This window comes from Struthio camelus, chromosome 3, assembly GCF_040807025.1.
Source record: "Struthio camelus isolate bStrCam1 chromosome 3, bStrCam1.hap1, whole genome shotgun sequence".
NCBI lineage: Eukaryota > Metazoa > Chordata > Aves > Struthioniformes > Struthionidae > Struthio > Struthio camelus.
Genome location: NC_090944.1, coordinates 37,798,502 through 37,814,872, shown reverse-complemented (window position 1 = coordinate 37,814,872; position 16,371 = coordinate 37,798,502). Strand labels below are relative to the sequence as shown.

The 16,371-nt window shown below is 36.2% G+C and overlaps 1 protein-coding gene across 1 annotated transcript in view; it reads left to right on the top strand.

Moving 5' to 3' along the window:
- The window catches only part of EYS (eyes shut homolog), a 1,042,686-nt gene that overhangs the window by 796,677 nt on the left and 229,638 nt on the right, over window positions 1-16,371 (top strand). Inside the window, exon 38 of the mRNA XM_068937477.1 lies at window positions 241-470. Coding sequence (XP_068793578.1) covers window positions 241-470 — 230 coding nt within the window. The remainder of the gene's footprint in view (window positions 1-240; window positions 471-16,371) is intronic.

Here is a 16,371-nt window from a genome sequence, read left to right as displayed (position 1 = left end):
CATTTCTTCCTTAGAAGACATCTGTGGAGGGGGAATGAGCAACCGCATATTTTCATTATCTTTTTGGTTAGATTTCAAGATGGGGACTTTATTTGGGAACTACTAACACTCAAATTTCTTTAAAAATAAAACAAATTTCTAAAAAATATTTAGTATTTTCAAATAAAGAAGTTGAAATTTAGTGGCAAAATTAGCAGTTGTGATTTTTTTTATTTTGATATTTTCTTTTTATCCTTTCAGGATTCCTGCACCTACACACCTGTCAACAACTTTCCCTATGGCTGCTGCTGCTATGTCTGAATTGCCTGAGCCTGTTGTGCCCTCTCTGATTTCTCCTGAGTTGCCATCTGTATGCCAGAAGGGTTTGTGCCGTAATGGAGGGACTTGCAGTCCTACCTACCTGCCTACTGGGGCCACCTCATTTCAGTGTGACTGCCCATTACACTTCACTGGTCGGTTTTGCGAGAAAGGTAGCTGCACTTCATTCCCTTTATACTCTTTGTAAAATGTAAGTTTTCTGCTTCTTTGGAAGAGAAAAAGGGGAAGAGGTAATGATAATCATGCTTCTCTGCCTCCCATCTCAGTTATTCTTGGGAACTCAGGAGTGGATTCATTGAGGTATTTAGACTAATACTGATCTGGAGCATAAGATGGGTAGTAGCAGAATCGGGCCCATTAGTAAGAGTTGCAGACTGGCGTTAATGAAAAATATTATGGAATATTCAGGCATGTTATGCAATGTGATATTTCTGGAAGAGAAAAAAAGGTAACTTATGAAATTAAGGAAAATATTTCCTCAAAAGATGATATATTTTGCATTTCTACAAATAGGTTTTTTGCCAGTGCTGCTGATCTTTTGCTGAAAAGTTTTTTTTTACTCTGCAGTTCATTTATACTTTTATTGAATTACTGCTGCTTACGATGCACAGATTAGTCAAATGAACATAATTAAATTAGAATTTAAGTAAAAATGAAATCTTTGAATAATTTTGGTTTCCTTGTAAAGAGAATCAAGGCTATCAGACACACTGATCAACAACTGATAGCTTCTCTGTTTTGTAATCCTACTTATTTTGCTTTACTGCTTTTCAGAGAGTTCTTTTTCATGACAGATTTTATAGCGGATTTCAAAAACTGTTTAACTTTTAAGTTACAGTGGCTTATAAATGGCAGTAGATAATTCTCATTAGTCTTAAAGGGCATTACTGGTGTACAGGAGAAGAAAAAAAATTGTCCAGATAATCATTATATAACTGTAATAGCCTACTAATGCCTTTCCTAAGATATGAAATACAGGCAACTAGAGCAAAAAATGCCCTTGCCAGATTGGCAGTTGTACCTGAGCTAATATCGCAGTCAGTATTACTGACTGAAAGCAGGTCATTACATTCACTATATGCAAAAACAATCAATTACAATTAAGCTCTAAAAAAATGCTTACAGTGTGTGTTACTGTAGATATCAGCGAATATTTCACCTCTCAACCTTTCCCAAGTTTATAATAAATTCAATTATATCCATATATTTTCAAATTATCAGTGTTAAAATTGAATTCTGGAATATCTTTTATACATCGAGTATCTGGGCATAGTCTTTGCACTTGCTTTCAGTACACTGCAGCTGTGCAAACTGCATATGATATAATAGACTGAAAAAAAGTGCGTTTCCTTCAAAGACAACAGATTTATGGCAGTTCAGAATGATTTTGGAGTGTTTTGCTTGTTTGCATACTTTTGAAGTGCTAGAATTCCCCTCTGTGTTCCAAAGAATGCAGTTGGCATCCTAAGTACCAGCATCATCTGCTGTATTTTGGATGGGAACAGGGTTTGTTTCTTCTTCTGAGAGTAAGCAATGTTAAATGTAAAGAGGAGCTTGGTAGGCATCCTTTAGTAATAGGGCCGTATCAGTGCACGTGTGGGACAACCGCTCACTTTGTGTGATAGATTTTCTGGATCCCACTAGTACGGGTCGGGCTGATGCTTTATTCTCATTTAGTCTTACCTGCCAAGTGATCTGTCTGTCTCCAGGAGTTTTCAACAATGGGATGAACTGACTCTCTTCTGACTACATTTTCAGGAGAATTTCACACGCTTATCTTACTAATATAAATGAAGTGGTCCCTCCCTCTCTCTTTCTATGACTCTGATTAAAAAATCAAGTGTGAAAACATGACTGAATTATGACTACTTAGTGAGCAAAGTAAAAGCAGAGGACTGTTACAGTAAGTGACAGTTGTAACCACATCTCTGATGATTAGGACTGAACCATCCTGTTTATATACACTGGTAGCAGTCCCATTCAGTAAAATCAGACTATGAGCTTTAGAGAAACCTAAACAGGTAGCTCCTTTTGTGAATATAACCATACTTGTATAACCTTATCATCCTTTTAATGGTTGAGGTGTCTAGATTTCATGAGATATGTCTTTTCTTTTTTTCTAAATTTAGAAGAGATACCATTTGCGTTGCTGAAACTTGCAGACATACTTGATGATGAGATTTAACAGCGATCCCTTTTCTGCATAGACTCTATATTAATAGTTCTGGCCCTGGAAGAAAAACATCTATCTTTTTTCCTTTTGGTATGGAGAAGATGACTTAAGGAGTTCCTTTCTTCACAGGATTCTGCTTTTACACGAAGCAGCCCCACCTTCAATACACTGAACAGCTTACTGCTTAGCACGCAGAACTCCTGCTCAGCCAGGACTGCTGTATGCAACAAGTTTATTGGCAGCTCATTGGGGCAGCTGCAACTCAGAATATGTGCAGTCTCGTCATACGTTTCTATAAATCAGGTTCAGATGTAATTTATGCTGTATGTAGTGAATGAAGAGTAATTGAAGCATAATGCGATATCGTTTAATCCTAAAGTTTCTACAAGATTGATAATTTAGTGTAGTGAGACCAGAAACTGTCCAATTGAACTATAATTATAATGCTCCAACAGTTAGGGTCCAGTTCTTCAAGAAGCATGGGAATCATTTTATCAAGAATGGAACCGTTTTATAATTGTTTACTATAGACTTTGCAAGGGAGAAAATAAATGATCATGTGTAGAATCCAGAAACTTCGCTCTAGTCAAGGAAATTGTCTCTTAACTCCTTAGAGAGAGCTTCTCGTGAACTAGCTGTTCTTATCATGCTATAATGTACTCCTATAGATTTCAGTAATACATACTTACTATTCATCCTAGTGATCTACCTGACATCTACCACTAACTAGATTTCATTTTTCTTGCTTATAAGCAAGAAAATAAATCATGTACTCAAGAATATTTGTAGGCCTCTTGGCTTCATTAGAATGCATGCACTTTTTTTTTTTTTTTGTACGTAGTTTAAGTTAAGTTCCTTAGTTTCCTAGTAGTAACTATATATTCCTGATAGCATATGAGACCATTTTCTAGAATTAAAGGAAGTGAATGTCATTATCTCAAGTTATGTGGTTCATCTTGATAGCATTATATTATATGCAATATTGCACTTTGCTATTATATCGCTCTTTAACTAACAAACTACAGCAGCTTGTTCTGCCCCTGGAGAAAGATGCTGGAGTCAGAAGTGTCATTATGGATATATTAGGGCCAAACCAAATAGGTTTAACAGATGTTCTTGGTAGGAATGTGCATGAGTAATAGTACATAGTGCCCATGTGTATTTACTCCAAACAATTGGATGTCTCTGAAATCTGAAATGTGCTTAAATGGCAATTTAAAAAAGTGGAAATCTATCTCTGTTTTTCTAAGGAAATAGAATATTAGGGAAATAAATCAATGTCTCTGCAATAAAGTCAAACGGGAGCTATCATCACTGGATTTATGCTGAAGTATACAAATGGAGGTTCTAGTCTATATATGTGCAACCATCTGAGGCCTCAGTTCCCTTTGAAACACTGCTTTCACTATTTTCAGTTTTTTCCAGACAAAGTTGTCTGGAAATAAGCAGCTTCTACAGGCTTTGCTGAAAATTTGCTACCAGCATAAATCTAATGTTTATTGCTCAGGAGTGAGTGCTAGGTCATCCAACAGAAAGGAAGAATCTGTGTAGATAGGGAGTACAGTGAAGGATAACCCAGAAAGTCATGACCAAACAGTGTACTCTGAGCTACACTTTATTATTTGTTCTTTTGGGTAAATAAACTTTGATTTTAATATGAAATGTATTCATTCTTTCCTCCATGAAACAATTCTTTATTAGCTAAGCTGTCTTATCAGCTTCATTATGATATCCCTACATGAGTGGAAAAAGAGCCTGATGTTTCTGGTTTAGCATGAAGGCAGATGGTTGTCTATAACTGTAAAGTTCATAGCAATGGGTTTAGAATATCACTGTCTTGCACATGCAAAGAAAGTATGTCTGTGACTATTAATTATAGAATTAACATTTTTAAACTCTCTAAAATTTTTAGTATTCTGTAAAAGTATTATAAACTGTTCAATAAAAGACTATTAAAATGCCATATGTTAAAAACAGGAAATCATCTGTTTAATTTGATATGTTGCCTATGTATATTCGGTGCGTTACTTAAAGGTCAGCTCCTTCCCCAAAGCTGCAAAACCAGCAATAAAATGAGAGGCTGTTACAGGCATTTATCTTGTAACCGTCCTGCCTGGAGATTTTGCTACATTTGTTCCCTGAGATACACTTGTTGATTCCCTACTTTATTGAGTAGTACTTGATAATATCATTCTGAACGTTAGAGGCTTCTTTTACTATTGGCATTTCTAGAAATTAGTTCTGTTTCTTATATGCATCGTTGACTAACAGCATTCATGGATGGACCATATTTTGTCTTTATTTATTTGTTTTGGGAAATAAATGTAGCTGGTCCAGATTCCGTGAGGCACTGATTTCAGTCATATTTGGAAGCATATAAACTTATGTCTCTAGTAGGTCATAAATCTATTGATCTCCTTATTAATATTTATAATATGTATATATGTTTTTAAACAAGTCTGTAACCATATTTCCAATATCGAAAAGAAGGATGAGAAAGTGGGAATCGTATACAGAGGTGTGGGTGGGGAAGGGCAGTCACGCATAATTGCTTTCATCTCCATACATCTCAATTTGAGGAACCCAGAAAGGAAAACAGTATGTTGTTACCCCATATCCCCTTTTTTTTCCCGGAATGCAAGTTTTCTTTCTTCCATTCTGTCTTCCCTCAAATGTTTCCTAACTTTGGCAGAACTCTGTGAGCAGAAAAAGATATGTTGTTTAGGGATGTGCATAAATTTTAGTAATAATTTGATGTCCTAAAGCAGAGCCAGAGTCTAAACTCATGAGGTACCTATTGCATTTCTACAAAATGTGTTTATTTGTTATGTAAAATTTCAAATTAACTCTCTAGCTTTTGGCCTAGATTTAACAAAAGCAGTAATATCAAATGACAGCATGAGTTTTCCTTTCAGGTTTACAGTATTTTTTAGAGGAGGGCTTCAAAAATTAAGAAGAAACTATAACAGTTAGGAATAAACTAGGATTTAGCTAGAAGTTAAATAACTTTGTATATTGGCTGTTGATACGCTCGTTGCCACATTACCAATTTTAAGGTTCAGTGCAGGAAACAGCTAACCGTTCCCATACAGTTTATTTGCTACAATAAAGTTCAACAGAAATGCTGTTTTTCTGAGTAATGCAAAAAGGAGTTACCTAAATAGTTTTAACATTCTTCACTGCCCTTTCACTCATGGATGTAATCTTGCATTTTGATACAGAGACTAGACAAACATTGTGAAGTGCGACCTTTTTAACACTTCTTAGTATCTTACTGCTCTGTGGCAGTAAGTAATGATATGGGGGTACAGTTAGATATGATATGGGGGGTACAGTGAGATAGCAGAAGAAAAAAGTTTTTTGTCAACTCCTTGATTTGGACTTACAGTAAGGGATTGTTATCAGAATTCAAAGTACAGTTGAACAGCAGTACTAAACTGAAATGTTGTATGTATATATTGTACCTTTTCTGTTTAAATGTAATGGGTCCAAATCCACTCTTAGCTATGCAGATACCACTTCCGCTGATGTATGTTGTAGACACAGGCAAAACTGAACAGTGACAGACTCTTTCTGATAACCTGGGGCAGACACGTTTAATTATATGATTGAGAAATCAGAGACTTCTCATCACTAGATCAATTCCCAGATGTTCGCATGGGAACATATGAAACAGAGCTTAACAGTGGGCTGTATTAGCTTCCAGATGTTTTGGCCTTTTGACTTTCTTCCTCCTTGCCCAGCTGTTGGTCTCTTGCCACCAGGTTTATAGAGTTATCCTGTGCATGAACACCTGCCCGCTTCAGCCCTACCTTGGTCATCTCTTTCTTCTTAGACATGAGGATTCAAAGAGCTGTGGAAGTCAACAGAACACTTTGCTTTAAAGAGTGCAGTAGCAAATAAGATGTGGCCAGTGCTAGAGGAAATGAATATACTATACTGATGATACTAGGCACACCCACAATGTATTTATGTACACAGATGTGCACACAACTTAGTTTAAGGAGCTATTTTGCATGGTAGAAAAGCAAACGCTAAATTGATTTGCTTATCACAGAATCAGAGAATCACAGAATCGTTTAGGTTGGAAGGGACCTCTGGAGATCATCTAGTCCAACCTCCCTGCTCAAGCAGGGTCACCTAGAGCATATTGCCCAGGATCACATCCAGACGGCTTTTGAATATCTCCAGCGAAGGAGACTCCACCACCTCTCTGGGCAACCTGTTCCAATGCTCTGGCACCCTCACAGTGAAGAAGTTTTTTCTCAGGTTCAGATGGAACTGCCTGTGGTTCAGTTTCTGCCCATTATGTGAGACTGCAAGTTTTATGAGCAGAAACTTTTGAAAACTCTTCATTATTTTTAACAGAAGCAGATAAAAATAATAGTACTATGGGACTTCCTGTATGAATATTTCCTCATTGCAGGCTTATAATCTGCTTAGTCATTTAACATCGTATTTGGAAGGATTAAATACTTGTGCATGTCCTCTTACTACTCTTCAGACTTGTAAGTCTTCCAACCGATAATGTAGATGTGAGAATTCTGGGTGAAAAGAAATTAAGTATGCAATTTGTATTGTAAGAAGTGTTGCCATGAGTATATTACCAGTGTCTTTTAAACAAAGAATCAGCGTGTTCTGGTAGTGTGAGCAGATTCTACAAGCCATAGTAAAAATTATTTCTGATATAGATAAAGATCAAAATTATGAAGTTTATGCTAATAATTAATAATCATTTATATTTGAGGAGTATAAATATGCCTGCAAAAGAATGGAATCTGCAGATAAACTGTTAGTTTGAAAATTACAGATTAGACATCTTCTCTTTGATTTGGATTTCTTAGTAACTTTTTAGCTTAGTAATTAAGTTTGTAACTTTTTTTTTTAACAAACAAGTGAAAAAAACAGCCACCTTGTGTAAACGTACCTGTTTTAGTAATATGTCCATTTTCTCAGAGATACCGATAAATTTCCCCATCCATCTTGGTCTCTTTGATCATGTTTAGTACAAAGTTTAGACTCATTTAAATCAAATGCTGAACTGCAGTTGGGAAATGATGTCTCAGATGCTTCATCCCTCGATGGATCCATTTGAAGTTAGAGCCAGACAAATATAATCTCAGTCGATGTTTGAAGACAGGGTTTCACATTTTTGCAGTATATTTTGTATTATAATTCTATATTAAATAACTCAGTGAAATTAATCTTGGAGCTTCTAACTGCAAAAGTTTGTGCCTTTGAACATTTGTCACTTAATTTATATATTTTCAGGAGAGCCATTCTTTACTCTCCATTAAACATTCATTAATCAAAGTTAGCGGTGAACTTTAACTGATAACTAGCCAGAAAGAAAATTTTAATAAGATATTGTTTAATCTCTTTTATGGAAAGATACCAAGCAAGAAACTGTTGGAAAAATGTTGGGAGTTGGAGGGTATAATGTTGCCCAAAAGAGTACTGATGTTTTCTCGCTCCTTTTCACCTAGTCTGCATATTGGCCATATCCTGTGCTGTGAAGCTACTGTGCCTATAGCTGCAGAGAAGGACATTTTTATAACATACATTAGAAGGTCCCTTTAAGGCAAGAATGAGAGAGAAAATCTGTGCTCTCCTCACCCCAACCTATTGGAACAGTTATTCCTCATAATCGTTTAAGATCGGCAATATGGACACCGTTACTGCTATTACAGCAATACTGCTATTACAACAGCCAGGCGCCAGTCCTAGACATCTGACTATTAAAAAAATAAAAAAAAAAAAGGAATATCAGTACTGCAAATAATAAATTCAGTTTCATTCCCGCAAGTCCTCACTGTATAAGTAACCAGACTCAGTTTTGTTTAGAGAGAGAGGTTTCTTGCCAAAGCTCATTGTGTCCTGCTGAAGTCCAGAGAAATATTTCCTTTAAAAGTTGGTCTCTGTTTCTTTCATGGAATTTTAATTCTTCAGGCATTGTTATGGTCGTTATTTAATTATCCTCTCCACAAACACACTTTATTTCTTTACCTACTTTCTTCTGAAATAAATTGACGGACGGAAGAAATGTAAACAGGAAGGATGGACTTTTCCTTCCTGAATCTCTGACAAAGTTTTTTCTCTATTTTTACTTTTCATCTTCCTCCCTCCACCTTTGGACTTTTGACAAAAAGAGATCACCCCATTACACATGAGGACAGCACTTGCTAGTTACACACAGTAGACTTGTTAGATGGGCAATATGAGACAACCAGTATCTGGATGCGCTCTTGCTTCCAAATAACTGAAGTCCAAAAAAGCTTCTTGCTTCAGTTGGATTGTGATACACCTCATAAGTTACACAGTCAGAAATATGTTTCAGAAGTTTGTTTAACAAAAAATTGGAAATGGGTATTGATTTTATTGAACACATTCCTCTAGATGTGGATTGGCTTGGCTAACTTGGAAACTTGTAGATTGTCTTTGAATAACAGATGGCAGGACAAAAAATGTGGGGAAATAGGACTGTTTTCATGATACAGGAACATACTAACGTACAGAAAAGCAGATTGTGGAATACTTTTGGCCTGTCTTGGAAGAACCATGCAACGTGAAGAACTTAGCCAAGGTTATGGACTAGCTACTGAATGATCCCAATTTTTGGAAAAATATATAGTTAGTATGGAAAGACCAGAGAAGAAGAAAAGGAATAATCTTTCTTATTTGCTGTGGGTTAATATGCTGAAGTGTTTTTGAAATTGAAGGCAAACAGCATTTTGAGGGAAAAGCAGCTAGGTTCACAGGGAAGCGGTGAAGCAATTTTGGACTAATCCTTCTTCTGCCCTCCTGAACTGTTTTGTACACTTTTGCACCTCAAAAGTCAGTGTCAATTTAACTGAGTTTTAACATAATTTAATAATACATTTTCACATAACTTAGTAATTTTGTTTCAGATACAGTGGAGCATGTAAGCTTTAATTGTATTCAATTTTTAGAGTGTAAGAAATCTGTGTGATTTATGTGTTTAATGTTAATGATGCAGGTATTCTGCTAGATCAGATCCTGCACTGGTATCCATCCTGTTCCTAGTTTGTTCATTTATGTAGTGTATTGAGCACTTTCAGAAATTGTAAAGCAATATGGAAATTTTCTGTGATTATGGATTAAGAGCAGATTCAAAGTTTGTTTAAATGACAGCTTAAAGTACCTCTTGGTTATATCTAGAGGGGAGATAGGTAAGAACAGAACTTGTTGAGATAGGGAAAGAGTTTTTTAAAGCACCAACCAATTCTAATAATTGGTGTTCAATCTCTGTAAAGCTGCTTAGCGTTGCAGCTGCCAGTTATCCCCTAGTCATGACTATAGAAGAGCTTTAGGGTATCTTGTGTTACTGACCAGAGGATAGATATGTTTCACAAGTCTGATTATTTAAAATTAACGTGACTGCTTGGGAAGGTATGTTACGGAGTCTGTTAGGCATTAGTTGCCTGAAAAAATTACTGTGAAAACAGTTTTAAGTAAATATTGAAATATTTTATATAGCCATCAATTCACTAGTTTGTTCGCCACTCTGCATTCACCTCCATTCATTCTAGAGAGTGTTTAAAGTTATTAAGTATTGTTTTTAAGTATTGTTTAAGGATTTATTATTTTTTCTTTTGGTTTTTATTAAAAATGAGATAGCTGTAGCATTTCATTATAGTGAGTTACATGGATAAGCACTTTTTAGATGTTAATTGTCTTCTTTCTGGGAAAAAAGAATGGATAAAAGTGGTAAAACCTTTTCTCCACCTCATGTAGATAAGGGCCTTTTCAAACTCTTGGTACCTGTGGAGTTTTCGTGTTTGTAGTATTAGGCATCTAGGTAACTCCTTCTTTAACATGGATGAAAGTTTTCTTGTAATGGTAATCTTTAGGAGAATTGAAAGAATCTTGATAACAAACACCATTTTAGACAAGAACAGATAACTGAAAATGAAATAATTACAAGTTTAGAATTCGTGGAGAACAAGCTTTCTCCCTTTCATTTTGTACTTGAAAAAATGGGTGTAAAATTGATTGTTTCTGAAGTGTGTAATTTACTCAGCTGCTAATCTCCTAGCTCTTTCAGTCATTTTTCATTTAAAGTAAGATAAGCATTGTTGCATAGATGACAAATAATTGCCTTTTTTTCTAGCATTTTCTGGAAACACCTTCTTTCAGTAACACCTGAATTGCTGTCATTTGTTCTGTTCATGCTAATTTGCTGATAATCAAGTAATCTGTGGAAATGTTACAAGTCTCCCCAGGCAGTATGGCAATGCAAGTGCAGTCTTATTTTCTGAGCGTAACTCATTTGCGTTCTTCCACAGGAAATATCATGTAATAAAGCAGGCGAGGTATTAAATAATCTCTGAGTTTTATTACATACCCTGTAAGAAAGTGACACAGAAGAGTGGCTTTACTTTTACAGCACGGAATAAACAGTGGTTGGTTATGTCTTTTACCAATGAAATCACCTGTATTATTGAATTAGGGTAATTGTGCTATCTCGACATTTTGATTTCAGGACTGCTGTGATCAGAAATGGAGAGGCTGTTGCATTCCTGGACACAAAGGACTGCAACTGTAGGTCCATTCCTAGATCATCCTCAGGAGTTGCTGTATGATGCCAGCGTGAAGTTGATGTCCTGCTCCTCTAGGAACCTTCCTAAGGGATGTTGCTCAGGGACACACAAACTGGCAGACCTCCCTGTGCCACCTCCCCAAATGAGGGGGGTTGGCTCTGGGAGTATCTGCCTACTTACAGGCTTTGGTTTCAGAGCAAATGGCACAGTTAGTTAGAGAAATTTGTTGTGCTGACAGTCGTTGTCTGGGGAGTTTCCTGTCCAAAGCATAAAAATCTGAATTAAGCATGAGACTGCACATTATTTCTAATTAAGAACACCTGGTGTGCCTCTTTATGCATTTTCATGGGACACTGGTGTTTGCATTTACATCAAATCTTAAACTATTGTTGTCTCAAGGGGAGGGAAATTACAGTAGAAACGTAATGTTTCAAACTGAAAGTAATGTTTCAAACTGAAAGTAGTGAGCCTACCTTTGAGGAAAAAAGTCAGTTTGAGGCTTCTCTTTAATAATATAAAATGCTATTTTTTCTTACTAGCATTGTAACTTTTTACATTTACGTAGTAACATCTTGTGGTGATATAATATGCAAGGTCATTATATAGCAAAAATATTTTAGCTACTCGTAACCTAAGAAATTAATGCTTAGAAAGATCAAATTTCTAGTAACATAATAAAGTATATTCTATATGTGTGTACATGAGTTCTGTGTAGAAGGGAAGCATGTATAGTCCCCCTGTGTTTCAGTGGAATTAGTGAAAACATTAAATGCATCATCAAACACAGCAAAGAGTTGAGGCATTGCCCAAACAGAAATGCAGATTCTTGTCATATTCCTACTCTCTGTTAGACTCATATTGAACACAGGATATTACGTGAGTGAAAACAGCTTTACTAAGTGAACCATATCACCCTGTGCCAAGAATTCTCTTTCTTAATGAATTTTTTGGTCCTATAACAGGAAAAATAAAAGCATTACAGTATAAATAAAAAATAAGAAGTCGCTTGCACTTTGAATACAATGGAAAATATGCAAATATGGGAAATAAGACCAAGCAAATAAAGGCAAGCAGGAACTGACCACGCTAGGAAATGAGACTGTCAAAGAAATAGAAAATAATTCTTTTCCTACATTAGGAAAAGAGAATATTGCATCCACTTTCAATAGGTTTTTCAAAATCAAATCAAAGTTTAAAATAAAAATTGAAGGCTGTAAGCTAAAATTTACTCCTGCATGGTTATGTATCTTTTAAAACAATGACAAAAGCACTATGAATTAGCTGCTATGATATGTGCATTACCAATTTGCAGACTGGGGATTTAAGATGCTTGCTAGTACATTCTGTCTTCTTTAGATGAGTTGATATTTTCATAGGGTACAAGTGAGAAATAATGTTATGTAATGACATGCAAGCAGTAGCGATCCTATACTCTTCAGTCAGACAAGGCATTCGCTGATGAGAAAGGGAGTCTTATTTTGTTTTTACCTTTGCTGAAAATCCAGCATCCGTAGAAATTGGACGTGAGGTTGTAAAAGGTAGACACAAAATAATGAGTCAGAGCAGATGCTTCTTGCTGCTTTCCCCATGCAATTTCTTCAAGCATATGGATTTAAAAGAAAGAGAATGGAGGAGGGGAAGAAATAAAATGTTTATTTTTCCCTATTTACAGAAACCAGAGAAGAAATGATGGCTGTTGTGTCGCACAATCTCACAAACAGGGGCTGTTTACCTGTTGGGCTGTCTCTGGACAGCCTCCTAAAGCCTCTCCTCCTGGCTACTGCCCTGACTTCACTAAAGGAGCAGCAGGAGCTGCCACTGCCAACAGAAACTGATCTGAAGAGAAGGCACTACAGAAGGGGTTGCATACCCCCATAAAGTCAGGACAGTCCTAATTTTAAGGATTATACTGACTTTCAGGTGAAATGGAAAAAGAAAAAAATAGGCCTAGCTGGTTCTTCAACTCAGGTTCTGAAACAGGCTGCTCACATGGGTCTTAGCCATTAAGCAGGGACTCAAGTTGCACCCAAAAGAGTTTCAGTCCACTTCAGCTCTAAAACGCACTGCTGAAACTCTCTTAATGGAATATGCTACATTGGATTAGGTGAAAGCCTCCCAAAATGTTTGATACAGAGGACCCAGAGGCACATCTTATTCATCTTTCAGTCCATACCATGGGCAGAATACCAGCTTTTTCTGCATGTTAGGTGATGCCAGTTATAAACTCTGCCAAAGATGAGCGGTCCTGCGTACTGCCAGCTATTTCTCGGGAAGTAGTAAAGAGATCAAACTTTATGAGCCAGGAAGAGCTCTGCAGAGGAAGAAGCCATGAATTAGGTAATTGTGGCTGGTGCAAAGAACTGAATAGATGGGAGAAGGCGTGAGAAAGGACAAGGAAAGGCAGAGAGATTAGGTAGCCTTGCTCCAGAGCACAGCACAAAGAAAAAGATCTGGCTCTATGCTGCAGCAACTGTGTCACCCCGCCATGCGCCATCCCGCCAAATACTCTCGAAAACTCTGCTGTGGGGCTTCTCATCTTTCATTTGCTCAGTGGATCTTTTCTTTTGAATTCATTATCATTTAGTATCTTATGAATGCCAGGAGAGCTGGCATTTGGAACTAACCAAGCTTGACTGCTCGTATGATCTCAGTGTAATTTTGAAATGAATAGTGTTTTAAGAGTAAGGACTGGGAATAGATCCATATGATATTATCAAAGTTTATAAAGGAAAACTGAAAATGTTAACACAGATTGAGCACTAAAGATTCTTCCCTTAAGAAAATTCATTTGAAAACTTCACTGAGTCTTCGTGGCAATCATCTACAAGCCATAGTAAGATGTAATTGGGTCAGCAGATTTTTAGGAAAGCTGCTAAAGTTCCAAGAGCTTGAAAAGGTTAAAATTTGTGAGACAACTACATAGAATTCCTGTTGAAGTTCCTGATATCACAGAATTCCTGGCTAGATAATTGCAACCTTGAAACAGAGTTGTTTGAATGCTAGTGATTGCTTTCTGAAAATCCCAGGTGCTGTCTTCAGTTTCCAGTGGAAAACTATAGATTCATCTGACTTCCAAAAACATATTTTCCAAGATGTGGCATTATTCTTAATACTGTCTTAGGGAAATAATCATAGCGGTAGTGACAGTTCCTTTTTATTCATGTGAACAAACTTTATTCAGCATCAATGAACTTCAGCGAAATTAGAGAGCAGAAGTAACAAAAAGTATATTACTATAATACATACGACATGGCAAAGAACAGCATCTAGAATCTTCTTTTCGAGCTTAATAGCAGAAGCCTGCTCTGTGTTTGAGATGCATCTCTTCACATCCATTTTACCAAGTAACAGGGAAAATGCTAAATTTTTTTATAATACAGTACAAAAAAAAGTTAGCTACTGCTAATTTGCCTGAGGTTTAAATTATGGAGCTGTAATTTTAATTCTGAAAAAAAATGTTAGATGGGTGTATTCATATTAAATACATGTATACTGCATTAAATGTCTTAGTAAGAGCATGGTATAATCAATATGTAACTCTGTCTTTTCCTGCAGGTTCTTATATAGGAGTTCTTTATTATTGTAATTCTGCTCTTAATGTAAAAGTATGTTACATCACTCATGAAAATATTAATGCATATAAAAGGTAGAGAAAAATCAAGGGTTCCCATGTATTAAAAAAATCCAGTAAGAAAGCATATTTCATTCATTGCTCTTTGACATCCAGCAGACTAGATAAACCTCTTCCTTTAGAGATGGAGCCAGATGGAGTCAAGACAGGACGAACGAAACTGGAGCTCAGCTGCAGGTGATCAGAATCAGCCTCCCAATTTTTGACACTTGTGGAGACCGAACTGGGTGCAGTTGAGAATAAATGGAAGAATGTCAGGTCAGATTTAAAACTTCAACATTTCAATGAGTAATCTATATGTTGATGCTTGAGGGTCTGAAACTTACCCAGAGATGCTGGAGAGGCAAAAGATTCAAAGGCAACAGTAAAAAGAAATTTAATCCTAGTAGAAAATATTGGACCAAAATGAGATGATGCAAGTGTTTTCCTTAAGTTTTTCTTTTTGGTTGCAGAACAATAAAGTGTTAAATTTTTGGGGTCTAGGTACATTAACAAGGTGATGAAGTCTCTTGGTACCTGCTAGCTGGGCTAAAATGATGACATTTAAGAAAATAAGCGGGACGACAGGATAGAGAAACCACTACTGTGTCAGTTAAAGTCAGGTAGAAACAGATTTTCGAGGTTGTGCAATAGGGCATCTGAATACTGAAAATATTCTTGAAATATTACTCTAGACAAATAAAATGAAAATGAAAAGAAGAGTTATAAAGAAAAGTATTATCAACATTACACTTAACAGGGGTGGCGGTGTTTACACAAGGGAAGAAGGAAAAATCTAGGATGCAGAATATGCTAATAAAAGCTCAGAGCTATCTGAGGGAGAAAACGAGTGCGTTACACTTGACATTTGCACAAACTCTTTCAGCTCATGGTGTCATCATCTGGTTCCAGGGCTGAAGTAGTCTGCTGAACGGGGCTATTTTGTCCCAATGTACTTTCAGCAGGGACCTTACCAATCCCTACTCTTGGCTGCATTTTCTGTTAGCTCTGCAAAAGTGTCATGCTTTTTCTGCCATTTCCAGAACAGGGATGGTCTTCATTCTTTCTTCTGATTCTGTTAGTGGTACTCTGAAATCTTGCTGAGTTGTTACAGTTTCAAAAGCAGTTGATTAATACTATACTATTTTATTGCTGAAATCTTTTTTATTTTCCACATAAACAACGTGCCAGAAATATGTAAGAATCTAACTTTATTCATTATGAATAGTGGTGAGGCTTACTCATGATAATTGGTAAGGCTTACCCATTGTGCATGACATAGGTTTTCTATAATATTTGGCAATATCTTTGTTCATCTGTGGCATGATTTTTTGTCCATCGATATTTTCATTCTCCACTTTAAAGGGTGTTCTGAAAAAAGGTGTCTTTGTCCTTAACATTTAATATATGAACCTTTAAGAGAGGATATCATCAGTGTCTGCCTACCTATATAAAAGAAATGGAGAGTGAGAAAAATGCTGAAGGTCTACGGAAATACTGTGAAATGTCATTAAAAGTAGTGTCTTTATTGACAATACAAATGCTTCTTACTGATTCTGATCGACATTGTTTCTTTTCTTGTTTAACATTAAGTTAAAGACCTTGCAATATTGATATTATCTCTTAATTTCTTTTCTGGCTTTGTTTCCCTAATAATAATAAACCAGTTATATGCTACTATGTAGATGTATGTAAGACATAAAAAAGCA